Raw genomic sequence first — 26,994 nt, forward strand, 5'->3', positions numbered from 1 at the left:
ACGTCACGTTTTTAGGTGTGCACTATTTTTTGTAGTTGAACAACGCGCAATTAAATGCAGCTATATTAATATTGTATTCATGCATCCCTCTGCATTAACCTGATGAATTTTACAGGTTCTAACAGGCTGCTAAACTGTAGCAGTGTTTCCATTTTTCCAGCAGAGGGCGCCCTAACACCATGAACCGCGGATGCTCGGTTTTCACTTATGAATTTGACGATTTGGTCATTAATCTGATGGAGTAGAGCTAAAGAGTGCGTGCTATAGATCACCAAGTGTGTCAAAATTCTACAATTTTACTCAACTGGAAATTGTGAAAAATTGTAATATATTTCCCACAAGTTGCCTGTGATGTGAATTAAAGGATTTTCTTCAAATATTGTAAACAGGCCCTTTCACACGTTTGTGATAAATAGTGGCAATTCTTTTAGTATTCTGTATTTTTTTAATGCTTTTATAAGGTTTTCTTGTATTTTCTCTCGTTACAAAAACATTTTAAAAATAAATAAATGCAGATGTTTCACAGTGAAGATGGCGATAAAGAACGCACTTCTCTTCTGTCCCGCTAACCGGATGCTGTTTTGCTTTTATTTTTGTCCCAAACAGGAAGTTGCTTTTTATCCCGCACAGCTTGATGTCACCTAGCTTGACTGCACCCCTCCCGTCCCCCTCCGTCGTTTGTGGAACTGGTGAGAGCCTTCTCCAGACTCTTTAATCTGCTCACGCAGCCACAAAAACGACCTTTTTGTTGGGGTTCGCTCCGTCACCCTTTGCCTCGTCCCTCTTTTTTAGTTTCTAAGGACATTGTTTGATGTGTTGACCAGAATACTTAGAACCGGAACCGAGCGCGAGCTGTGTTTTTCGGTCTACTTCTGTGGGCGGATACAGCGGAGGAGGGCATCCGGGCCTGGCAGCTCCGGAGGGTCCGCTCGAAACCACGGAATTCACCATTTACAGGTAACATTCGCTCACAGAAACACTTCTGGAAGCCTTCGGTTCTGTCCGATAATGGACTTTGTGACGTTTCCGTCAATTCGGCTCCGAAGACAAGTGGTTTGTGGTTAGCAAAATGTCAGCACAAGCGTAAATTGAGATGCCTCCTTGAATGTAGTGTTTTGACATTTGACAAATGCCTTCCGTTCTGCTGCCAGAATACGCAACTCGTTGTGTGCTGTGCAAATATTTAAGTTTTTTTTTTTTTTTACACAATGTGTGCATTATGGATGCCATTATGCTACCGCTCAGTTACTGCGCGTGTATCAACAATGTTTAAATCCCACTTTTAAGTTTGCTATTAACCTATAACAACTAACATTGAATTGACTCTACTTTTTTTTTTACAAGCACTTTAACAAACGTTGTATTTCGAAAAACAGTGACTTATATCTATCACCAAAGCTTTATTCCTGCTCATATATTTCAAATCAATGATACAGCTTCTATCATTTTTTTTGCATTCCTATTATGTTGTTGTTGTTTTACGTAAGTTGCACCTGCTCCCATTTCATCTCCAAAATTGATGCATGCATAACTCAGCAGTGCTGTTTGACGCCAATTTGCTTTCACTGTCCTTCAATGGTAACCTTTTAATTCGTCTACACGTGTGTGTTCTGACCCACATCCACATGTAGGCTGCTGCTGCACACCCCCAGAGGACAAAGTCATTACCATGACCCCCCCCCCCCCCCATTGTTAGGCCATATAGAGTGCTTGTATTGATCTGCATTTTGTTGCACATGGTACAATACTGCAGAATGTAGCTCGGACATGCGCAAACAAACACATATGTCATTTATGGAACCGATGGATGACAGTCAAAAGTCTCACAACAATTGCGCTTTTATTGCAGGCTTGAAAATGTAAACTGCCATGTGACTCAACCCCATCGGGTGTTTTGACCTCGTTGGGTACTATTTGTACAGATGGTTGATTGCAACCTTCAGCCATGTATTTAAAGGGGCAAATTACAATCCACAAAAGTTTCACCTCGGAGCGGGCCTACTTGTCATGAACATGCTTACCAGCCCACAGCACAGATCATAATCTGATTTTATCTTTTCCTAGGACTAGGTTCCCGACCCCTGATCTAACTCGCTAACAAATGTCGGCTTTTTAATAATAAAAAAAAATCTTATTTAGTTATTATTGATATTAGAAACTCCTCACAGTAAGATGCAATGCTGCTTAGCCTGTCTGACTTCTGGCGAGAGGCAGCATACACCCTAGACTGGTCGCCAGCCAATCGTAGGGCAAATGTAAACAAACCTTCATATTCTCAATCTAGAATCTTCATTTAAGATAATTTGCATGTTTTTGGTAAGTGGGAGGAAGGTGCAGTGCAATTCTAATCAGCAGCAATTATCATCATTAAGAAATGCACCTCAGCTATCATCCTGAGTTGCGTAAGGCGTCAAAATTGCCCACAATTCTTTGCTGCGGCGCACACTGTGCTTGCTTTATGATCAGCCTCTAAAACACTGTTGCTATTGACAACCGTTCTGGCTCTCTCCCTTCTCCCTGCTTGTTCTTCCTCGTTTACATAACGGTCAAATAATTCCTTTTTGTGTGCACTTGTCAAAATGCTTACTGCTTTTTGAGTATTATTTATTTTATTTTTTTTGACCGTTTCAGAATGAAACCAATCCATTTTGGGTGACGCATGAATCACGCTAGAAAAATGATGTTAACTACGCAAGGAATGTTTGGTGGCATGAGTTGATTCTTTTGGTCTTCCTGTTTGTGTATGTGTGCGAAAATCTTGGCCGTACCGCATCAGACTGATGGCGCACAGGCATCTAATGATAGACTGCGTGCGCTTGTCATCTTCCATGAGTGCGTTTGGATGTCAGAAGGGATGTTGGCGCGCGCGTGTGTGCGTGTTCACTCGTCTCGCAGACATTCCACTGGAACACTTGTGCGTCTCAAGTCGCATCGTCTGCATTGTCATGCTGCTCTTCCAGATGCGTGTGCGTCGCCGGTGGAGTCGGTCGGGGAGAGGGAGATTGGCTCATAATCTGGGGGATTAAAGAGTGGCATTTGTTGGAGCGCCATCAGACGGGGATTTCGCACACATGCTCGGGTCACATCAGTGTATAAACAAGCCGTTGCTCATTCATGATGAAATAACGTCAGATGGAATGAAAGCGGGCCGCCATTTGCACATGAAAGCAGGGCAGGTGTTGAGTTGCAGGCTTCCATACGGGAAAGAGCTGCACGCCGTTTGACAAATTGGCACAAACGACGTCTCTTGACTGCTCGTGGGGGAGGTACAATTGAAATAAAGTGTTGAGCATTCAACCGTATGAGAATCCCGGAGAGACCAGGCACGATTTTTGCGCTTACTTACCCTCTCATTCTGCTCCGTACGTAAAAGTGGCCTTCCTTTTTTTTTTTTTTAAATTTCCATCAGTTATATCTAATTTTCTCTTATTTCTTGCCTGTTGGCAATGTCAACGGCAAAGGCACAAACAAAGAATGTGTATAAATGTATATTTTCATACTTCACTGTAGGGGAGGTGTTCTTATGTTGATGTTTTTTGCCAAACATACTTTTTGGAATTCCGGACATAAAGTTCTACCTTGCTTTCATTGGACCATACCAAAATGCCCCTCAATAGATGTGCGCAACTTGTTTCGGTTCACCGCATCCTTGTTCTAAAGAGGGTGTGCACACTTGGGCGACCACATCATTTCAGTTATTTATTTTCACTTCCCCTCTTGAAAAGTTAAAAAAAAAAAAATCTGTTGAGTGGTCCAAGTCATAAGCCACATGAATGGTGAGAGATTTATTTTGGTCTCATTTTGTTACATCACAAAAAGCTTGGGCTTTAAACACGGGTGTGTAGACTATTTATATCCGCTGTCGAATTCTTGAAAAGCAAAGTGAGGCTCGCGTATATTTACACGTACTGTGCGCTCATTTTCTGGCTATGTGCTTGTTGCCGCTGCCGACTTATCAATAAGAACAGAATTAAAGCGCACCCAGGAAGCCAGCTCCAATGCGGTTTTGCCTGCGGGACATACTGTGGCAAGCGTCAAAGAACGCAATCGAGTAAAACCTGTCACCCTCTGCGAACGCGGCAGGCTTCCAATACGTTGCGCAAAAAAAAATTCCACATTCCCTCACTCGGTGTTGCATTTGCAAATTTTTTTTCGGGAGTGCAATTTTGAACTCATCATTTATTTATTTATTTTTTTTAAAACATCAGCATTGCAGAACTCACGGAAAGATGCCGCAATAAGTACAGTCGGCTCTTCCCAAGCATTGGGCGCTTATGTCAACACCAGAACGCAAGCGAGGCTTTTACCGGACACCGATGGTCTTCCGGTTCGCTGCGCCAGCCACCGCAAAACGAGCGCACACATCACGCGGGAGCACGCGGAAAAACGCGGGCCTTCGATGCTAATGCGTCACCTCTGCACCCCGTATCATTTGTCCACTGCGTCAGCCCAGGCACAAATAATACTTAAAAAAAAAAAAGAAAAGGATATTTTTAGCTCCCATACTGTCCAGTGCGTCACGGTTGCCCAATTAACTCATTCACTACCAGCCGAGTTAAAAAAAAAAAGGGGGGGGGGATCTTGGACGTCTTTAGCCGTCAATGGCAGTGAATGAGTTAAGTGTTTGCATTGTGCACCGCGTGTGTGTTTTGGGATTGATAACCACACCGTCTCGATCCACTGAGTTGACGGATCATCCTTTGTAATTGGAGATTACCGAGTCCTGCCTTTGTCATGACCTCGAGACGTCACACACACACGCGTGTGTGCGCAAAGCTTTGAGAATTTGTCTCGTTTTGCGTCCACGAGGCTTTTGTGTTTCGTCATGTGGGGGGGCGATCACGGCTCACCATGTGCCGCGTTTCCGTCTGCATGCCGCAGGCCGACTTTGCAGGCTTTCATATTCTATAAATAACATGTTGCCTTCAAATCGCCCCTCCATCTTTTTATCTGCACTCCTCCCTTCCACATGATTAGTCGGCACTTTTCGTCACGCTTGTCCATGTGTTTCTTTGCTTTTGCGGCGAATTGCTCTCCCCATTACACGGAGGGACACTTCTTGACACGTACGTCCACTTCAACCTATTAATATTAACATTGCAGCCTTTTGTGCTCTTGCTCACAAGAACTCAGCGAAAGCCCCTGTGGGTCAGTCATGCTGAAGCTCCCTTTTTTTTTTTTTGGGACTTTTCTCGTCCCAACAAAAGGGTCTTTGAGCTGAGAGCACCCACCGCACCGGGCAGCAGTACTGATGCTGTTTGTGTGCGTCCTCATGGCTACACAAACACATGCCTGTGACTGCACTGTTGGCACCCAACGCCTTTTGAGACACTTGTGACGGACACAAAAGGAAATAGTCATCGTAAAAGCGGCCCTTTCTTTTTAAGGCGTCGGTGTTTCACGGAAATGAATCAAAGATGCTTGCGCGGTGGTGGGATACCTGGCGGAGGACTTTGGCGTCTTTTTAGTTGTTTAATATCGATGACCGATGATGATTCATTATGAAAGGGAAATTCCCGTGCTCCCCTCTGATCTTTTTTACCCCCCCCCCCCCCTCCTCCCTTCTGGGCCGAAAGACATTGTCATGATGTGGTGAAGTCAAAATGTCAGCACCTGTGTTAGGTCACATTTCACCCAGCAGCTTTATCAGCGACACTGTAGCTTTTTTTTTTTTTTTTTTTTTTTTTAATCTCAGATTGTAGCCAAAGACTCTGTTGTGTATTGATTTGACCTTGCCTTTTTTTTTTTTTTTGAATCGTACAAACCCCAAGAAAAAAAATCTATAAAAGCCGGCATTCGTTTGCGGTTCCAAGTTTAATTTATTCATTAATATCGGTTCAGGTTTTCTGCGGCTGACTCATTGCAACGAGCCTTTCTTGCGTCCTTCGGGTGCTTATTGTCCTCTTTCGGAAAGGCCAGATGTACCTGTCTGATGGGTTTCGTACTCCTTGAGGCTCCATTATGCTTTTTGGAGTCGCTAATGCGGCAGTTCTTTCCTTTTGAGTTGCGCACTTTGCAGTCCAAGTCGGGTGTTACTCACACGCACCGTCGTTGGCCGTTTGAGCCTCACGTCGCCATGCGTTATCTGCTTCCCGAGATTGCTCTGTCTCTTACATTTATTTCTGGCCATTGATTGATGCTAATTTGGCGCCTCCGAATGTTGAATTATGGGCTGCTTCACACTAAATTACATGGTCACAAGGAGCACTGCGGCTGCCTGTTATTTTCTTATGAAAAAAAAAAAAAGGGGAATGGAAGCTATACTTCAAGTCAAGTCTCGGTTTTCAATGTTGTATTCCGCCGTGCCCCCAAAATTGGACGTCTGTTTTGACGCCACGTCCCTTCCCCACTCTGCGTTCTCACCAAGCAGTACTGTACATGCCGGCAGTCACTCCAGCAATTTCATGGCCCTCGAGCAAACACAGAGACGCCATTATGACTCCTGTTCTTCCCTCCCTCTTCTACCAATTCCCTTTTCACACTCTCCTACTGACTTTGATGACACAGTCGGCTCCTTTCGATATCCTTAGAAACGAGGTGGGAGAAAGCGGCAATGCGAGTGGCTTTGATGATGGCGGCGTGTGTATAATTATTAGTCCTGTAATTAGGTCTCCAGTTCTTGATGGCTCTCCTACATTGACTTCCCGCAATGCCTTTGGGATGCTTCCTGGATTTTTTTTTTTCCTCCAGAATATGGGTCAGAATTTCAGGTTTGCAATCAAGGGGCTCGGTATTCCCTCTGTTTGTCGAAATTGAACGATTTTCATGCCAGATATATCATTCCCTTGCATACGTTGCCATCGCAGGCATCAAATGTTACAAACACACACGCACACACGTCACTAGTCTTTGTTTTGCAGCAGAGATAAAACCCAGCTCTGTTGCGCTCCTCGCTATGGGGGACAAAGACTACTTATCTGCCTGTGGGGGTGTGTGTGTGTGTGTGTGTGTGTGTGTGTGTGTGTGTTCCTGAATTCATTTTACATTTGCATGCTTGTTTTTGAACCCAATTTTGATCCTCATTATATTGGTTTCCCTTCAACACACTTCTATAGCCGTCTAAGTGTCCACTTGTGACTGTGTGTGTGTGTGTGTGTGTGCGGGGGGGGGTCACCAGATCTTCATGATGACAGAGCCACCAGGGTTGGCATGACACACTTCCTCTTCAAAAAAGTAGGCTAATCACACAAGCATCTACTGCATGCAGCAAACGCTCTCAATCGGGATGCTTTTTATTTCTTTATTTTATTTTTTTTAATAACACTTTAAGGACTTGAACTTAAACGTTAATCATTGCCTAAAATCCTTAACTGGAAGAGAAGAAATTGTAACGTCTCCGAAACCTAAATAAAAAATTAACCTGGTTACGGTTGCTCTGGCGCTGCGATTATTTCCACTCTCTTCTTTGATGAGCACAATGAATCGATTCCACTTTTGTAGCCTGCTTGTCTTTTTAAATCGGCCCGTGACGGCGTGGCCTTTTTGCGCAATGTGCGAAGGTCGCACATCATTGGATGACTGTGCGAACCCCAATGATTAATCACTCGCGCTGGATGACAAACGGCTGAAGAGATGTTTCATGAGTGGGAGCTGTCGGCGGGAAGGAGGAAGGAAGGTCGGCTTGATTGTCGCTGAGGGTCAGCCGGGACGGACGGGACATTTCTGCGTCTGTTTCCCCCCCCATACCCACCTTCTCTTGGCTTTACAGCGTGCACACTCGATGGGGCGTTGACACAGCCGCACAATGAGAAAGGAGCAGCTGGAGGGCGATTGAGCAAGGTGTTTCCTGCGGCCGTCGCTGCGTCGACGCTCGCCAGTCCCAACCGACGCTTGGCGACGTCCTCTTCTCCGCCTCCAATTAGTCTAACCCCCCCCCCCCTGGTTTCAAAGTGAAAATGGCCCCATTCAAATCTGTGATATTCATCTTTTATTCATGCTTTGTTCATGGTTTATGCATGCGCCGCTCGCGCATTTGTCGAGCGGATTAATATTGGATTAAAAGCAGCCTTACTTCATTCATGAGGCCGGTCAGAGCCGAGGCGGGGATTGTCTGGAATCCCGCCCGCTGCTGTCAAACACCAACGCTTGTGAAATTTGGCTTTCGGTGCGACGCCGGGATGAATGTTGACCGCGCTTGCGCATGTGTGTGTTTTGTGTCTCACAGGCCACGCACCGCCCCGCCATGGAGAAGATGAAGAGGATTAAGAAGCGTCTGTCGTTGACGCTGCGCTCAAGTCAGACCATCGACGAGTCGCTCTCGGAGCTGGCCGAGCAGATGACCATCGAGGACGGCGGCACCAAGGACAACGGTTGGTATTTGGTAATGGTGGGAACGGTGCACTCAAGTACATGTGTGCTTTTTGCTACTTGGCTCGTCATTTTATTTGAACTTCCAGCGATGAAAGACAACATGATGCCGTTGAGATTAGTTTCATTTTGATTTTATGAAGAGGCAAGAAATTTAGTCAGGGACCCCCTTTTTTTTTAAATTTTTTTTTAATTTTTATTTTTTTTTAAAAGATAACTATTTGATCTTGTGACCAGCTTCTGTTGGTTTAATTTTTTAAATTTTACTTAATTTTTTTTATTTAGTTTTTATCATCATAATGCTGACGTTAGTTCACAATGTTAGCAAAGCTAGGCGAGCATTTTTTTTTTATTTCATATTCAGAATTCTTTCTGTATTGTATATAGTTGACAGCTTCATATCATGCGTATTAATTCATTTTTTTTGGTAGCGATTTTACCATTTGTTACATTTACTTGAGTTGAGTACTTCTTCACCAGACTATAAATACACTGAGCGTTTTGATCATTGTTTCAAATAAAACAGTTGAGTTAAACACTCTTCAATCTCTTAGCCTGCCAAGGCCTCGAAGGGTAATTAAACCTCGATACGTCGTCCACGTCCATCTGTAAACATTTCATAACCGTCACGATAAAAGTGCTTTTAGCAACTTGCCTGCTCTCACGGGTCTTTAAATTATTAATCACTGACGATGATGCAGAGTGACTGAAAACATTTGTGTGTGTGTGTGTGACGGTAGCGATGGGGATGAAGAGCTCTTTATCGATGTTATGTAACAGGAGCAAGGACACACACACACACGTGCATTTGCATAAACGCACACTCAGCTCTTTAAGCGAGAAGGTCAGTCGGGAAGCTGTCAGCTTAGAGTAGTTAAGACTTAGTTTACAGTCTGATGCGCAACAGTGTCGAAAGCTTTGCATGTCAGGTTGCTTTTCATTTCCAGATTTACTCACAAATTGACTCTGTGTGAAAAGCAAGTTGTTCTGTTGCATGAATGGCAACCGGTCAAAAGATTCGATGCATATCGACGCTTCCCCTACCTTGCCCCGGTTACGTAACATTATGTTCGATTTGGCACCACAGCTGCGACACCAACCGGCTGCTGAATTGACACATGATTGGCAGGAGCGCACCGAAATAAAGTGACACGCTCGTCCGTCTTTTTTTTTTTTTTTTCCTTCCTGCAATCTCTGCTCCCTCAGTCTGTTGATTTGTGAAATGTCACACAAGCAAGCTGTGCGTTTCCCGTCGCCTTCTGACACTCCGCTAGAATCAAAGTAGTTCGCCCCTTGTCTTAAGTCTCGGTTCAATTTGTCACTTCGGTAAACCCGGTGTGCTTTCTTAATGAACTCCGCAAGCGTGACGCAACACTTGAAGGAGAACCTCTAACCGTCCTCGTTCGCTTTCAGAGCCCTTCATGAGGAATGGCCGCCCGCCCACCTCGCACAGCATGCACTCCTTCCTGCACCAATACACGGGCTCCTTCAAGAAGCCGCCTCTGCGCCGGCCGCACAGCGTCATCGGCGGCACCCTGGGATCCTTCATGTCCATACCGCGCAACGGCAGTCGCTTGGGTAACTAACACTTGTGCTACTCCAAACACAATAAATACAAAAAAAAAAAAAAGGGAAGTGAAAAGCTGGCGAACAGGTGGCATGCGGTGACAAACAGGAAACGCGTCCAAGTTGTGAGATTTCCGTCCTCCTCCCCTTGTGTCCACCTCGCACCTTTGCCCTCGCCCAAGTCGTTTTCACCCGGGTGACGATATTTCCTGTGAACTGATTCACATCTGATGTGTAGCATCATGTCCAATCCCGAGAGGTGGGAAGTGAGTGAGTGACTCATCGTGATGATCTCGCTTTGAGTGAGCAAGTCTTTGGTTGGTGATCAGGATCAACAAATTATTTGAGATTAAGGCTGAAAGAATGAATTCAATTAGTTGATTCAAAATAAAGGGTTGAAGCAAATTGTCATATCATTTACATTTAATTTTTAAAGTCAACCGGGAAAAAAAAATTATAAAAATATGATTTAAGCAGCAAAATCCGCCCATTTTTTGCCATAGGAAATAAAAATAAATAAATGAACATTTTTTTTTTTTTTAATGTATTTACATTTTTTAAATGAAAAGAGGGGGGGGGGAATGTCACCGCCCCAAATATTACAGCACTCTTCATTATGTAACTGCTCGTTGGACCATATTGAAGAACAGACTGAGCTAGATTTTGTCCACTCCATCTGAACTTTTCTTTAATTGCCAAGTCCTGTCCTCCTCTAAATGTATTTGACTCATCCTTTCTGCGTGTGTAGAAATCAAATTTCCAATTGCTTTGAAGCTCGAAAGGCAATATACCTAAATCTAAAATAAAAAAATAAATAAAATAAACAGTCTCTCTCCACCGATCCGTGTCAGAAGTCATTCACACCCGTTTGCAATCCCACAGGATTTGCTATCAGTGCTCTGACAAACATCACTCTTTAAATCTGTGCAACCAGGCGGGTTGATGCTATTATGTTTGTGTATGGTTGATAGACCTACTGGGCCTCGCGCTGGACCCTGGCCCAGATGGAGGAATGCGGATGCCACAACAGGCCAGTTATGTAGGACAAAGCGCTACTCGCATAATAACGACGCCAATATTATTTGCCGCGGTCTCGTTTGGCTGCGAAGGTAAAATATGTATGAATGATGTCACGAGCGGAGGTGATGGAGACATGCAAATGAGGATGCGAAAGTGGGGCATGTGGAGGAGATATTTGAGTGCTCTGGAGAGGATGTTAGAAAGTGAGAGAAAGAAGTCAAGTTTAGGCGAGAGATGTGGAAATAAGTGCTGCAGAATATTTGTCGTCAGCCACGTGAGTTTCATCCCAGCATTCACGATCTTATTGCGCCGCCGCTGAATTTGTCTTGCGGAATTTCCGGAATCCCTGCTTGCGTTTGCGTCATCTCCCGACGCATTTTTATTTCAATGCTGGACGAGCCCTTTAATTAAAAGCGCCAGTTGACGTTTTGCCGTGGATGACCCTGGCTTGTCTTTGACTTGCTCTTGGAAATCCAACTGGGCTGTCATTTAGAAGCTACTTCGCCCGCCAATTCATTTGCATATGCTAATTTGAGCTCGTGCCGCTTTGTGCAGCCGAGGGCATCATCCGGCGTTCTTCCTTTCCCCCTTTTATCTTTTACAGGGACTTTTTCCACCGCATTGCGTAACATCTGTCAAACAAAAGACGATGCACTATGACCGATGAGCCGCAGATCACCTGGAGAACAAACATCTCAACCAACCTATAATACCGTTTGAGCTGCTAAAAGTAGACCAGCAATTTGACAAGTCACTTGTTTTTAACTCCTTCAGGGCCAAAAGTCCAAGAACAATTGTGTCCTTCTCGAATTCTGTTTATATTATTTATTGGAATTAAGACAGTTGAAAGAAATCCCCTCTTGATGCTGGATAACAGATTGCAGCCTCTCACTGTGTGTGTGTGTGTGTGTGTGTGTTTGCTCAGGAGATTTTGAGGGAGGGGTGCGCATGTGCTTAGGGCATCATTGCCCTTGCTCACGCTGCGCTTTGCAAGCTGTGGTCGTTTTACAGCTTTGGAAGATGTGGTAAAGTGTTTATTTATACTCGGGCCTCGGGAGTTACAAGGGCCCGAGAGGAGACGGATGTATCGACATAAAAATGTTGTGTGGATTTCAAACATTCGGCCTTTGTCGGCCTCAACATCCGCTTAGTTTATACTTTACCTGCATAAGGAAAAAGTTATCCGATGTGTTCTGTTACAGACATTGTGCACGAGAACCTTAAGATGGGTTCCGACGGCGAGAGCGACCAAGCGTCGGGGACGTCGTCGGACGAGGTCCAGTCCCCAACGGGCGTCTGTCTGAGGAACCGAGTCCACCGGCGAATCTCCATGGAGGTGATTATCGTCCCGCGTGCACAAACGGCATCACTTTTCCTTCTCGTTACCGCCACTCCCCCGCGGCGGCGAGGGGTTACGAACTCTTAGCTTGACAATCGGCGTTTCAAACAGGCTCATGTGACAGAGAGCATGCCGGGATGCGCGGCGTCTCGATGGTTCATCCCTCGGGACGTTTATCAGGCTGCGTTGCCAAGTCTCAAACTGTGCAACGTCGTAATAATCATCTGATGTTAACAAAAAAAAAATGTTACTTTTTTTTTAAGTAAACAGCAATTATTTAAGAAAGCACATTTGAAAAAAGGTCAATTGTCAATGTAAAATTTAGTTTATTGTGACTCTAAACTTGCCACATTTCAGATACAAATGAAAAAAAAAAATCTGCAACCCCCCTCCCGGATAAATCATCTTAATACACCATAAATCATGGAAGTGTTTTTTTTTTATTGCTCCCAGAGGGAACCTGAGCACGAAAGCATTCTGCCCCCTGCTGGATAAAAAGGTTTAAAAAAAAAAATAAAAAAAAATAGAAGGGTTGATGTGAATTTAACAACGATGCTATTGCACTAAAACAGAGCGTATGTGACGCCGCAGCCATTACAAGTTGTCAGAATAATCTCTTAGCTGTTATTTTAAGGCGTCTTTGGTGCAGCGTCTTTAAATAATTCCATTTGAAAGGACCTTTTGTGTGGAAAACAAACAAGCAGAACAATTACGTAACACAATTAGCATCTTGCATGTTGTTGGGTAATAAAAAGAATTCAGACAGCTGCTCCAATCGGAGCTGCAATGACATAATAACTTCTTTCTATTTTTACTCACGTCACTCCTATTTAGTCACATCAGTCCGCATTTTGTCAAGATGAGAATTTATTTATTTTTTTGCTCCCAGGCCTATCCACGTCCATGTGCCGTATTCTCCGACACAATTGTACCCTGTAAGATGATGGACCTGATCTGTTTTGTCTCACTGGCATGGGAAGAGATGAGAGCGAGTTATTTTTTGCCTCCCCTCTCACCGAGAGCGTGGGTGGACTGCTTTTGTCTTGTGGATAACATTTTGTTCTCTCCCCGTGTCATTATTGCATATAATGGACAAGGGAGGATTAAATGTCACATTTAATCGGATTGCGAAGATATATTTGGCGGAGGGAAAATGCACTAACATCTGCGTGGGTTTGCGTTCCAGGACCTGAACAAACGCTTGTCGCTGCCCGCTGACATCCGAATTCCCGACGGCTACTTGGAGAAGCTGCAGCTCACCAGCCCGCCTTTCGACCAGCCGCTCAGCCGCCGCTCGCGCCGAGCCTCGCTGGTGCGTATCTGCGCGCGTGTGTGCCACTTTTACAGCCCCGCAGCGCTCGCGGCACTGGGAGCAGCCTGTGCCAGTTGCCATGACAACCGACCCAGCGGGAGTCCGAGATGTACCAATCTGGAGACACGAGCGCTTGCATTGTTTTTGAGTCGGGCGATTTTAATTGTTATCAGATGCCCGAGATGAAACGTAACGCATGAAGATGTTCATGCTCCTCTTTATGGTTTACATGCACGGAGTGGGCATTTTTATTTATTTTTTTTTAATCTCTGAGATATACTTTTTTTGTCTTTATTTGCAATAAATTAATTGACTAGTTTTTAAAATTATGCAATAAAAAATAAAATGATAAAAAATATAAATATAAAAAAAATTATACAATAAAATAATTATTCATCCATCCATCCATCATCTGTAGCGCTTCACGTGGTCACGGGAAATATGATTCACATCAGAAAATTATTAGTTTAATTATTTATATGTCCTCACTGTTTACATTAGACAAATTAATAAATACATTAAAAACATGAAAATGTACATCTTTCTCTAAAACTAATTACTATATATTTTTTAAATAGTTTCTAACAACAGCGTTTATGATTTCAAATGACAAAAAAAAATAATAAATACAACCCTTATTAAAACACTTTTAGGGGAAAATTGGACTAATGAATTGAACAAATATGACAGGATTATTGATAACTATCAAGAATATTTTCCATGTAACACATTGACTTCTTGACAACAGTTTTTTTTTTTTTTTAAACTTAAAAAAATACAATCACATGCCATGACTGTATCATTGTGATCTTTTCTCAGTCGGAGATTGGTTTTGGGAAATTGGAGACGTACATTAAGCTCGACAAACTGGGAGAGGTGAGCAAAGCTACAAATTCTAACATTTTTACCAATCAAAGTGAAGTGACTGTTGCAAATTTACGCTTAACTCCGTTTACAGGGAACGTATGCCACCGTTTTCAAAGGCCGCAGCAAGCTGACGGACAACCTGGTGGCCTTGAAGGAGATCCGCCTGGAGCATGAGGAGGGCGCGCCATGCACAGCCATTCGAGAAGGTTGGTCAACCCATCCTGGAATTTGAGCTTTGCGTCCATCTAAGACGCCCCGATTGAATGATTTTCATTTGTGCAGTATCGTTACTGAAGGACCTGAAACACGCCAACATTGTGACGCTACACGACATCGTCCACACCGACAAGAGCCTCACGCTCGTGTTTGAGTACCTGGTAAGTGTGAGCGTGAAAAAATTACGGTCGTAGAACGTAATGTCCGACTTTAGTTTTTGCTTTGTCATCTGCAGGATAAAGATCTGAAGCAGTACATGGATGACTGCGGAAACATAATGAGCATGCACAATGTCAAGGTTTGGATTTCTTTTCATCACCGTCGCTGCTCTTTTCTGAGATCACACGTTCATTTACTGATGGCGTGAAATCTTTTTTTCTTGTAGGTCTTCTTGTTCCAGATTTTGCGTGGGCTGTCGTATTGTCACAAGAGGAAAGTTCTCCACAGGGACCTGAAGCCGCAGAACCTCCTCATCAACGAGAAGGGGGAGCTCAAGTTGGCGGATTTTGGTGAGGGGGAGGGCCAAGATTTTTGCAGCCGGTACTTTTCATGATCCTGATGTCAGGAATTTGGTCGTCCGCCAGGTCTGGCAAGAGCCAAGTCAGTTCCAACTAAAACGTACTCCAATGAAGTGGTGACTCTTTGGTACCGACCTCCCGACGTGCTGCTGGGGTCCTCAGAGTATTCAACGCAGATCGACATGTGGTAAAAAAAAAAAAAAGATAATAATCAAAAATTCTAAATTTGCCTTCCCTTCCAAATCTCAACGGTTTTTCATTTGCAGGGGCGTCGGCTGTATATTTTACGAGATGGCCGCAGGTCGGCCGCTTTTCCCCGGCTCCACGGTGGAGGACGAACTCCACCTCATCTTCAGGTTACTCGGTGAGCCGTTGACCAAGTGGACCCGTTGCAACCGAGCACGCTCGCCTGTGCTTGACCGTCTGCAACCGTGTGATTTTGCAGGCACACCGACGGAGGACAACTGGTCGGGAATATCCTCCATCGAAGAGTTCAAATCTTACAACTTCCCCAAATACAAACCTCAGCCGTTCATCAACCACGCTCCCAGGTGTGTCTAGCAATTAATTTTCTTTTTCCCATTTTAACCTATTTAACCCCATTTGAAGTTGTACCCAAGAGCAAATACAGACTTTGACTAATAATGGGCTGTCTGTGCGCATGTGAATGTGTGCGCGTGTGTGTAGCAAGACAGGAAATCCTGTGGAACATTGTGAAGGCAGCTGTCCGCTTCCTTCCTCCAGCGAGTGTGCGCCTTCCCATCAGCCTTTGCTGCAGACGGCCATTAACCTGATGTTCTTTGTTTTCTTTCTGTCGCTCGCAGGCTGGATGGCGACGGGATCGAGCTGTTGCTGGCTTTCCTCAGAGTGAGCGTTCACTTGCCACACATGCCACAATATTTGCATTTCGAAATGCACACTAGCACTTTTAATGACAGTGCTTTAAAAAAAAAAAAAAAAAAAAGTGTCCTTGACTATTCAATGAGCGGCCTTGTTGAGCATGTTCGTCTGTTTTCCAGTACGAATCCAAGAAGAGGATCTCGGCTGAGGACGCGATGAAACATTCCTACTTCAGGCATCTTGGGATGAGAGTTCACACGTTGCATGAGAGTGAGCGAACACATACACACGTTTGAAGAACAGTGAATAATATTTTAAATATTTTAAACATTTAATAATAAAAAATAAACATTTAATAATGAATAATAAATAAATAATCCTTTTTAAAATATTTTAAACATTTAATAATAAAAAATAAACATTTAATAATGAATAATAAATAAATAATCCTTTTTAAAATATTTTAAACATTTAATAATAAAAAATAAACATTTAATAATAAATAAATAATCCTTTTTAAAATATTTTAAACATTTAATAATAAAAAATAAACATTTAATAATGAATAATAAATAAATAATCCTTTTTAAAATATTTTAAACATTTAATAATAAAAAATAAACATCTAATAATGAATAATAAATAAATAATCCTTTTAAAAATATTTTAAACATTTAATAATAAAAAATAAACATTTAATAATGAATAATAAATAAATAATCCTTTTTAAAATATTTTAAACATTTTATAATAAATAAATAAATAATACATATTATTTTAAAAACATTTTAAACAGTTCCTGCGGCTCCATTATAAGGCATTGAATACACAAAGCTAAAAATTAAGCCTTGATTGCCACTAAAATGTCTTTCAGTCTTAAAAAAAGTTAAAACATGATAAGTTGGATTTAATGAGTGTAAATACACTCAAATCCAAAAATATCTTCACATTCTTTTTACAAAAAAAAAAAAAATAATATATATATATATATATATATATATATATATATATATATATATATATATATATATATATATATATATATATATATATATATATATATATTTGTCGAACACCTCTCGAGGAAGCAGAACCACAAAACAGTGACCGATGTGCCTACGTGGCGGCCATCTTGGGAGGGACAACGTTCCCGTCAAAAGCAAAGCATTGATATTGAAATCTTATGAGGTTTACTTTTTTGTCCCTGCCTAACAATTCTTTTCTTTTTTTGGAGCCTGCGAGATTGTACGATGACGTGTGCAACCCTGTACAGCAGCGCAATGTTCTGGCATCCTTCCCCCGCGCCCTCCCCACGGTTTTCCTCCTATCCGCAAAAGTATTTTCTGCACACTGAGAGCCACTCTTTTTTCAGGTGTGTCCATATTCACATTGAAGGAGGTGCAGCTGCAGAGAGACCCGGGCTACAGGAACTCCTCGTACCCGGAGTCAGGTGACTCAATTTGCTTTGCTGATTCATCGGAGGAAATGTCTCTCACTCTGGCGTGCCATTTCACTCCTTTCCCTCGCTTTCAGGCAACGGCAAAATCAACCGGAGGCAGAGCATGCTCTTCTAGATTTCCGTCAAGAGGAAGGATACCTTCATCATCGCCCTCCCACCTGAGCAACCTCTCTCGCATGATACAGTGACCTCCCCACCCTCCGCTCCCTTTCCTGTTTGACCCAACACACACACATTCACATGCACACCCCTGTCTTGAGTTAGCTTGACTGTTCAGTTGGTGAGTTTTATTTATTTCCAGAGATGAGAGGTAGGGGTTGTTTGCTGCTAAAGTACTACTGTATGTATTTAACACACCCTGTTTGTGTGTGTGTGTGTGTGGGGGTGTGTGTGCGTGTGTGTGAAGTTGAGCCTCCGTGCGCAGTTGAGCAAGTCGGTGAAGATATCAGCTATCGAAATTGCACGGATGGCGTTCAAGCTGTGATTCAATTGGTTGGACACCACTTGCTTCGTTTGTTTTAAACTAAAAATGTTTATAGTTGCGGTTTCATGTTTTCTTCACTGAAACTACAAATTTCAAGGTCTTAATTTGGTGCAAGGACACTGAGATATATTTAAAAGCTTTTGTTCTTAGGTTGAATCAGATCAAATTTGAACATTTGGGAGCATTGAGGCCACACTGAATTGAAAAAATAAATCTGAAGATTAGTTGCAATGCGATCACTTTTGAAGATAAAAAAAAAGTTGAATAGGAATTTTCCGGCAGAAATATAAATCTGTTTGATATGAATGTCATATTTTTTGCAAAACCTCAATAACTTTTTTCTTCTTGCCTAACTCCAGCTCTGCTCACAATATTCCGACTATTATTTGAAGCGGACCATTTTTTTTTTCTCCGAACACTCTCAGAAATTCCAACTTTTTCTCCAATAATGCAACGTAATTTTTGTGGAACTCCAACTTTTATTCCCTTAATAATCTAAGATGATTCTCACTACATTATTCTAATTTTCCACCTTGAAAGCATTGAGCGACGTGACTTTTTTTTGTCATATTCCAACTTTTCTTTCCTCGTACGATATCCTTGAAAGATTTTTTTCCTCACTGACTCCATTCTGTTCAAACAAAAAATTTTCTGATATTACAAATTTTGTCTTCTAACAGTGCAAAAAAAAAAATTCCTCATTACAATTCTTGAAACATTCCATCATATTTCTGCATCCTATTTTTCATCAAAATAATGCAAAAAAAAAAAAAAAAGTATTTTTTCCCTCATATCATACAAACGTGTTTATTCTCAAACGTGCACGCTTTATTCTTGTCAAATTAATTTTATTTTCAGTGCGACCTCAACACCCCTTGGTCCAAGCACAATATTGACCATTCAACCTGCGCCTTTTTTTTTTTCTTCATATGTGGGCAGCCGTCGGCCGAGCAGTATTAAGATGTGTTCTCTGTCTGCGACCTTTGAACCTTTGCGTGAACCTCCAGTCTCCACATGGCTTAAATTAGACTCGGGACGCGGGGCAGCGGGGCTTCTCCGCGTCCCGACCCGATGTCACATTTTTGTCCAAATCTTACTTCTAACAAAAACCTCCTCAATTCTCTGCTTTGCATTCCTGCTCGTAGATCATCCAGCAAATATTTAATCTACAAGTGACCAAGTCGTGCACTCCCAGCAGCATAGTGTAAAAAATCGAACGACCCTGGCGAATGTATGGGGAAGATGTGAGTGTCTGTAAATGTTCTTCATACTGATCCGAGTACGTGAAAAGTGCAGTAACGACTACTACAACTTGTTGTTTGCAGCTAATGGTGTCCTAATCCCGTAAGCACACTGTATTTGTCTTTAACAGGTAGATGCAAATATATGACAGCTTGTTTGTCATGGTAAAGTGAACCTATTTTTTCTACAAATATGTTGTAAATCTGATGTTGTCTTATAGCCATGACGCAAATAAAATAAGTGTTATGTTCACTTTAAGGAAAAGGAAAAAAAAATGACATCACCATTCTCAAAAGAAAAAGAAGTAAGATTGTGTTACGATTAACTGATGGTGTCCGTATATTTTGACATGAATCGCAGTAACGTGCATGACAGGAGATTTCTACCGCAGCTTTATCATTGTACAACCCCCCCCCCCCAAAAAAAAGTGTGAATGCCCTGACTTTCATGTGAACACATTCGAGAGTGTGTGTGCGTGTGTGTGTGTGTGTGTGTGTGTGTGTGTGTATAACAACAATGTGCGCCTGCTGCATGCAAGGCCTGCTGTGTTTGTGAAACCACACTGAGCTGCCAGTGAACAGTTGGTGTGTGTGTGACTCTTTCTACTGGAATTATTTATTTCTCATAACCATCGCCAAGTAAATTGAATCTGTTTCATATAACAAGTCTGCGTTTTGTTCTCTCTGGATTCAAATCGTAACTGAGAGGTGTTCTTAATATTTTTGACAGATCTCTGTATGATAACTATGAAAAGACCTTAAAAAGGTAAAAAATATATGCCCTCATTGACCACTAGGGGTCATCAGAACTCAAATGATGACTAATTAAACGATTTAAGCACAAAAAAGTACTTGAGCGCAACTGTATGTTTATATAAAGATAAACACTTTATTTCCTATAAAATAATCATTTTAAAAAAGCATTTAATAAGCATTTGTACATCACGGCGAGTGAATAATATAAGGCACAACAGATGTAAAGCATTAGAAATGAAACTAAATTGATTATCATTGCGCAATAGCTTTTTTTCTTTGAGCACCCCAAAGTTAAACATGTTGTTTTTAAAAAAAAAAAAGGAATTAGTGCAAAAAAAATGTAAAGCCTGTACAACTGCTTTGTGGCAATGTCACTTGACTGGTTCATAAACCCAGTCGCGTCTCCCAAAAATCATTTTTTCACCATTTTAAACAATTGCTGGCCTTTCCAGTTTCCTCACTTTCTGCACGATATGTATAATGCATTTGATTGTCTTCCCCCTTTTTTCGATAAAAAATATAAAAGGACAGTTTCAGAGTTCTATATTAAAGGCCGGTTGGTCCAAGTCTTCTTTAACAAGACTTGTGGGAGGAGATCAGCAAAGGAGAAGAAATGTCCACATTGTGCCAAGGCAATGGAATGGCACCATTCAACAAGGTTGGGAACTGCATGGGGAGACAATAGCGCATCATTAAACATTTTGTTGATCCAAATCAAAAAAGTCTTGGTGTGCATGTTACCTGGAAGGTGCCGTGGCTCCGCAGCTGAGCGGGGCTTGGAGGTGCCACTGGACTTAAGTTGGACCAGAAGTGGACATTGGACAGAAGCGGGTTGGGGGTGAGCAGTAGACCAGATGGCGTCTACAAAGACCCACAAAAGCAAAGTCAGAGGGTAAATGTATCAAGATGGAAAACTTGTGTTTACTTTGGCATGAAGTACAGACAGCCTGTAACGGCTTGTACTACTCGGTGCGGCCAGCAGGGGGTGTCGTTAAATGGCGCATTGGCGTCTTTGAACCCAAAGGACATGCGAAGAAGACAAAGCAGGAAGTAAAACGGGACCCGCGCCAAGTTTGGTGAGTGCTAAATGTGGTTATCTACGATAAATACTATTTAACACAAAGACAACTCTGGGTACTTTTCTGTTATTGTTTACTTTCGGAACAAGTAATTAAACTGCAATTTTTGGCGTCGTTTCATCGTAAACGGACCACACTCACAAATAAAAAGAAAAGCTTTTTTTTTTTTATAAATCACCAAACTTAATATGGCTGCTCCTACCACACTTTGTGACGTCATGCCCTCACTGCATAGTTAAATCCAAAGTAAGTGTGGCTTTGTTGCCAGTAACCCTTCCCGAACATATGGCATCACTTAGAAACCTCCTCCCCTCTCCCATTTCCTCCCCGACTGAGAGTTTCCTACCAGCACTACTTCTCCCTGCATTGAGAAATATGTTCCACACCATTTTGTACCTGTGTAGTAAGGAAAGCTGGAGTCAACGACCCAGAGGGAAGGGCTGGACTTTTCAGAGCGATGGAGACGAGATCACTTCCTGTCACGACGAGGGAAGGGGATGAAATTTCCAGGTCTTTGGGTTTCCTGAATTTGGAACGCTCTCGTTCCCTCTGACCCGATGACAGGTTTAATGGCACATCGTCCTGTTCAGATTCATCAGTCAATGCGAGGATGGGACTCTGTGGCGAGGAAGAGCGAGCTGGGGAGGTTTCAGTCACAGAAGGGTGGGAGGAATGGCCACGGTTGTTGACGAACCGGATGACTGTGGAGCTGTCGTCATGGCGATCGTATCGTGACTCTGTCTTGATGGAGTGGGGCCTTTCAAGGGTGTGACGTAGGGAGCTGGCTTGGAGGTACCGGTGCCTCCCATCTTTGTCCTCAGCCTCCGACAGCACACTCCTGCAGTCTTCAGTCCTCCGGCCGGCCTCCACGGCTGCCGGGTCCATCTTCAGAATGTCGGGAAACAACACAAACTTGTACACAAACTTTTGACCAATCACCTTCTTGATAATATTCTGGAAAAGAAATAGCAACATTGGGTCAGTGGGTGACTGGACACCTGACTTGTCATGTCCTCAAACTCAAATTACTTTATCGTAGTAGTAGCGCAGGGCCCGGCTCAGCTTGTCGTAGTTCATGTTGCTCTTGTTCTTTCGCAGGCCCCACAGCTTGGCCACCTCCTCCGACTTGACCAGCTTGAACTCGCCGTCGTCTGACGTCCAGCAGATGAGATGTTTGTGGCTTTGGTCGAGCAGCAGCTGCAGGAGGAACTGCCACAGTGTGCTGGAGCTCTCCATGATGGCGGCGATCTGTGAGGACCAATCATTGGTAAAACCTTCTGCTAAATTTTCCCCCCGCCTTTCATGGAAAATGTATATTAAATGCTCAGTGGTTTTCTGCAGAATTTTTTTTTTGGGGGGGTTAAAAAAAATTAAGAAAATTGCATTTCAATGGGCATCAGATATGGGAGGTCCAATTGTATCTTAAAAGCCCAAATATAATGGTAAATAAAAATGAATAATAAATGAAAAAAATAATGAAAAATAAGTAGAAATGGTGTATGCTTTAAATCAAACTTTCCTGCTTTAAATATAATTCACTCAACCTTTGAATGCCACGGTACTCCATTATGTCATATTTAAGTACTTGGTAACTGAGCTTCAAGGACTCAAATTAAAAAACTATATATACTGTATATATTATTCTTCCACTTGAACATCTAGTCTGGGCGATAAAGTGAAAGTGCTGCCGGGCGTGTAAATGTAATAACGTGAAGTAGCGCATCCAAACTGATATTATGCAATTATTGACATAGATTAATATAATGATAAATTTAAAGTGGGGGGGGGGAAAAATCCAATAATTTCCTGTCGTGTTTACAAATAACATTTGCCTGCTACTTTCTGTAGAATGCAGATTCCAAAACCAGTTGGCGCACAGTAATTATAATAATGTAATACAAACTAGAATACATTCTTATACACAATGCTTGTTATTTACTCTTAAGTATGTGTGCTTGTCTCCATGGTGAGAAAGCCGGACTTGGCCGGTGTCCTTGTCGAACTGGCTAGTTTACCTGACTGTCTTTGTGTTTACTCACCTCGCAGCTCCTTAACTAGCCTCGATGACAAGAACCAGTCAAAACTAAAAAAACTAGCCTTCATCGCGCCATTACAACTACGTCCAATTTGCTGCCTCGACTTTCTAACAAATAGGACAAAAGCACGCACAACAACCGAAGAGGCCGCCATAAATCATAATTAATATGCCCTTCGTCCTGTGCTTTTTTTCCTGTTTGCGTTCTGTGTTAAGTGACGGAGGAACTGCTACTTTGTGTGTGGGCCTAAAACGAGCACTTCCTGTCATTCAGGGGCGTTTTCCCGGATTTAAAGCCGTGCCTTGGAGGAAGGTCTGACTTCCTGTCACCAGAAAACACACACACACACACAAATATGCGTATAATGCGTTTCTCTATTGATGCATGTCAGTTTGAGTTATTTCTTTTCAGAAATTGGTCCGATTCACCAGTTGAATGCCAAATTATGCTACACGCTTTTGAGTCACAGGAAGTTTACTAGGCCTCATGTGATGAGTAATTAAGATCCTCCGACACACACACACACCAAATAAAAAGCCTTAATTCTTCTATTGAGTCATTGCTGTTTTGGAATTATACTGTACATGCATTTTTGTTGCGACTCATTTGATTCGTCTGCAAGGTCCAGACGAACTAGAATCTACAAGTGACTTAAAAGAAAAAAAGAGACACTTTTTTTACCCTCCACAAAACGTTTGCCAAAATTCATTCTGAATACCTCAAAGACTGGACCGAAAATGTACTTTTGCGCGACTTTGACGCACGTTAAACGCATCACGCTCCTCCTTAACGTCATTTTTCACGTGATACATCATATTCGAACGAAACAAAAGCAACTTTTCCACAAGTATTTTTGCCATGACACAACAAAATAGCAAAGAACACGCGCCCACCCTTGTTTATGGCACGGCTGTTCCGCTTCTTTCGATCCGCCCGATATCCGGATGCGCGTCTTTGAAAGTCTTTTAAAGCAGGCTGCGTGTCTTGTTGTGTTGTGGCTCCATGCCGCTGTGCGCGAAAGCGGATCCGCGGCTCTGCTCTGTGCTTTGCTTACCACAGAGCAGGAAGTCGGGACGCGCAGACGGACATCGGGCGCACTTCCTCTGGCGCATTATTCCCGTCTGCGTAAACGCGCGCACGCACGCACACACTCAGGCGAAACGCGCGCGCGCACGGGACGCCACTCGGCGAACTGACGTCACACTTTTTGCTTCCTGCTCACCGGGATGGGTTCCTGTTACACACGCGCGACACACACACACAGTTCGCCTTCCTGTGACACGGAAAAAACAGCACCAGTTCACGTACACTAGAACTGGTCTTGTTTGTAATAAAAGCAAACCATGATAAATAGCACATCTCGTTAAACGAATTCAATTACCTTAACTTGACTTAGATCTACTAATTTTACAGTCCAATAGGCAAACGATGTGGGTATTTTTTCTTGATTTGGGCTTTGTCTCCCTCTTGTGGCTACAGGCAAAGCCTGCACGCACACTACTAGTGCGTGACGCATGACTACTAGCTCGTCCTAATAAGACTCTCAGTAGTGTAACACGGTAGTTTAAACTACGTTTTCCACGGTTTAATTTTATACTGGTAGATTAAAAGCGGCACAACTGGTAATACTAGTAAAACAGCTGTTCTACTAGTGCATAGAATAGTCTTATTATTGACAAAAAAGATGGATATCAAATATAAGGAGTTTCGTAGAAGTAGTAATGTAGTAGTAGTGCAGCATTGTGGTTTACTAGTAAGAGTAATTAATTGCAAATTAGTAGGTCAAAAGCGGAACTAGTAGTGGAAAATCTTTACTTGTAAGACTCGTTACAATAGTGCCCCCTCGAGATTATCAATAAAGACATAACTTTTATGTGTTGAGTACAGAAGGTATTGCAAAATTTTCTCCAAATTCATTACAGTCTTTATTATTTATAAACCATTTTGTATGTTGTCTTCCTGTTTCAACTTCTACTGCCGTTTTGGGCATTACTTTAGTCCGAATATTTGCTCCCTCTGCTGGTTATGAAGAACAATTCAATGAAAGTTCACTTCCGGTTTCAAGCGTGAGTTGCGTTCGACGGACCTCAGACATAAGATCGATTTTCGTTATTGCTTACACGTGCACATTTTCGCATATATTTGTTATATTATAACTTTGTTTTTACTTACACCTATATACTAAACTCAAAATGACGTTCTTGTCGGAAATAGGATCGAACATCATGCGATTTTTCTCCTTTTGTAATTGTAACGATTCCGACTTGTCACTGTGACGTGAACGCACCACTTTCCGACAGGCTAACATGGGACTGTCACCACTCAAGCGAGATGAAGACCTCGCAAAATCCAAAGAAAGCACCGTGTCTTTGCCGCAACACTCCTACTGGTTCGACATTTGGCTCTTCATCGCCTTTGACCTCGTCTTTTTTCTGATCATGTATTTCCTCGTACCCTAAAATGGTAAGTAGAGACTTTTGTGGTGTTCTAAATTAATGGGCGTCTACGGAAGAGGCTAAACCGCCTAGCATGTTTTGAGGCTAGAAACTCTCGATGATTGTAAAAGTAAAACTCACAATAATCATATGCGTATATTTAGCATTTACATTAGCATTAACTGAACCCTCTAGTGTTATTTATAGTGATTTATACGTAGGTGAACTTAAAAAGGGTGCAAACCCTTCACTTGAAACCTGTTGAGTATTTTGACATCTTGCTCCTTTTATTTCTCTTCATTGTCGTTTTTTGTATATTTGTTTGTTTGTTTTGTTTTGGTTTTGATTGCATGATTTGTTTCTTTTCAAGGCTGACCATAAGGAGACTATAAAGACTGCCCTGGTGTTGCTGAGCTTTCTCATCCTCATGGCAATGCAAACTCTGCTTTCAACTGAATTTCACACAAGATAAGACATCTGTGATTATTTCCCAAGTTTAAACACTGAAAATGTGTCTTTTTTAAACACTTGTCTTCATGACCATTGACACACAATGTCTCACTGAGTGTGACTCGGCGAACTGGACTTGTGGAGGACTTTTGCATGAATGATGGGTTCATATCTCATTTGTGACGATGAAAAGTGCCTTTCTGTTTCAACTCACATGATATTCCATTATGTATCAGTAACAGGCTATTTATTAAAATGTTACAGTCATAAATATTACAGGAGGGAAAGATCTCAGTGTTTAAGTGAAAGTGATGTTCAGTGGTGAAGTCTGTCTTGTGCGTTTCCATTTTGTCTTTATAACCCAGAATCAGAATCACATTTATTAGCCATGTACATAAGACACACAAGAAATTTGTCTTCAGACGTATGAGTGACACTTGTATTCCAGTAACAAGCAACTACGATAAAGAAATGACACAACCTGCTAAACAACCAAACAGAAAATAAAAAAATCTCTAGTCACATAAGTCAATGTACTTTAAGTATTAATCAATCATTTGTTGATCCAGTGCAGGGTGAGTGACAACGACAAGCTGCTTACACAATGTGATGTAATGTCGAGTAATTTAGACACATTGGAGAAATTTGCACATGTTGGAATAAATCACTTGTCTAAATCAATGTCTGCTTGTTTGGGGCTTGTTGTTATGCACACGTTGTTTATGGGTCGAACTGTTCCCCAAATAAAGTTAAGATTCCTTTTAATGTATTGAAGGGGCGAATAATAAGCATTAACTTTGTTGCTTCATAAAGTGCAGTCCATTGACCTATAGTGGTTTACAGGGCAGCATTGACACATGCAAAATGGCGGACTGGTTGACGTATCCCAGCAACGTACTCAAGTTATCTCCAATTTGGCTTCACCCAGAGAGAGGAAGCATGGCGACTCGACGCGTTGGAGTAAACGTTTGGAGCAAACGTTTGGAGCTAACACTCGCGTGAGTGTCCACGGCGACTTTTGGGTGACTATGCCAAACATTAACTCTTTGTATATGTTGTAACTCTTTGT

The 26,994-nt window shown here is 42.2% G+C and overlaps 2 protein-coding genes and 1 long non-coding RNA gene across 6 annotated transcripts; 2 read left to right on the forward strand and 1 right to left on the reverse strand.

The window, feature by feature from the left end:
• The first annotated feature begins 642 nt into the window (after positions 1-642).
• On the forward strand, positions 643-19,657 carry cdk17 (cyclin dependent kinase 17). Its single transcript, XM_088280510.1, has 17 exons — positions 643-957; positions 8,165-8,309; positions 9,721-9,885; positions 12,096-12,229; positions 13,419-13,544; positions 14,364-14,420; positions 14,503-14,617; positions 14,694-14,788; positions 14,863-14,925; positions 15,013-15,136; positions 15,212-15,332; positions 15,412-15,509; positions 15,591-15,696; positions 15,970-16,012; positions 16,165-16,255; positions 17,358-17,435; positions 17,519-19,657. The coding sequence occupies exons 2-17, from the start codon at positions 8,183-8,185 to the stop codon at positions 17,557-17,559; spliced, it is 1,584 nt and encodes a 527-aa protein (XP_088136636.1). The 5' UTR covers positions 643-957; positions 8,165-8,182; the 3' UTR covers positions 17,560-19,657.
• A 377-nt stretch (positions 19,658-20,034) lies between these two features.
• Positions 20,035-24,230, reverse strand: elk3 (ETS transcription factor ELK3). 2 transcript variants are annotated; one of them, XM_088280511.1, is made up of 5 exons: positions 23,934-24,230; positions 22,034-22,252; positions 21,401-21,958; positions 20,667-20,786; positions 20,035-20,591 (listed from the first exon to the last, which is right to left on the reverse strand). In XM_088280511.1, the coding sequence occupies exons 2-5, from the start codon at positions 22,238-22,240 to the stop codon at positions 20,499-20,501; spliced, it is 978 nt and encodes a 325-aa protein (XP_088136637.1). In that variant the 5' UTR covers positions 22,241-22,252; positions 23,934-24,230; the 3' UTR covers positions 20,035-20,498. The 2 variants fall into 2 exon arrangements, with proteins under 2 accessions (XP_088136637.1, XP_088136638.1); XM_088280512.1 differs by lacking the exon at positions 23,934-24,230 and adding an exon at positions 23,044-23,313.
• Positions 21,089-26,606, forward strand: LOC148341427 (uncharacterized). 3 transcript variants are annotated; one of them, XR_015839668.1, is made up of 4 exons: positions 21,089-21,250; positions 22,103-22,271; positions 25,341-25,503; positions 25,846-26,606. It is a non-coding gene; the product is annotated as an uncharacterized LOC148341427 (long non-coding RNA). The 3 variants fall into 3 exon arrangements; XR_015839667.1 differs by lacking the exon at positions 21,089-21,250 and having other exon boundaries at positions 22,096-22,271; XR_015839669.1 differs by lacking the exons at positions 21,089-21,250; positions 22,103-22,271 and adding an exon at positions 25,082-25,106.
• The last annotated feature ends 388 nt before the right edge of the window (positions 26,607-26,994 follow it).

The sequence above is a fragment of the Idiotropiscis lumnitzeri genome, chromosome 2, assembly GCF_059441095.1.
Source record: "Idiotropiscis lumnitzeri isolate Australia: NSW breed Sydney's pygmy pipehorse chromosome 2, RoL_Ilum_1.0, whole genome shotgun sequence".
Lineage (NCBI taxonomy): Eukaryota > Metazoa > Chordata > Actinopteri > Syngnathiformes > Syngnathidae > Idiotropiscis > Idiotropiscis lumnitzeri.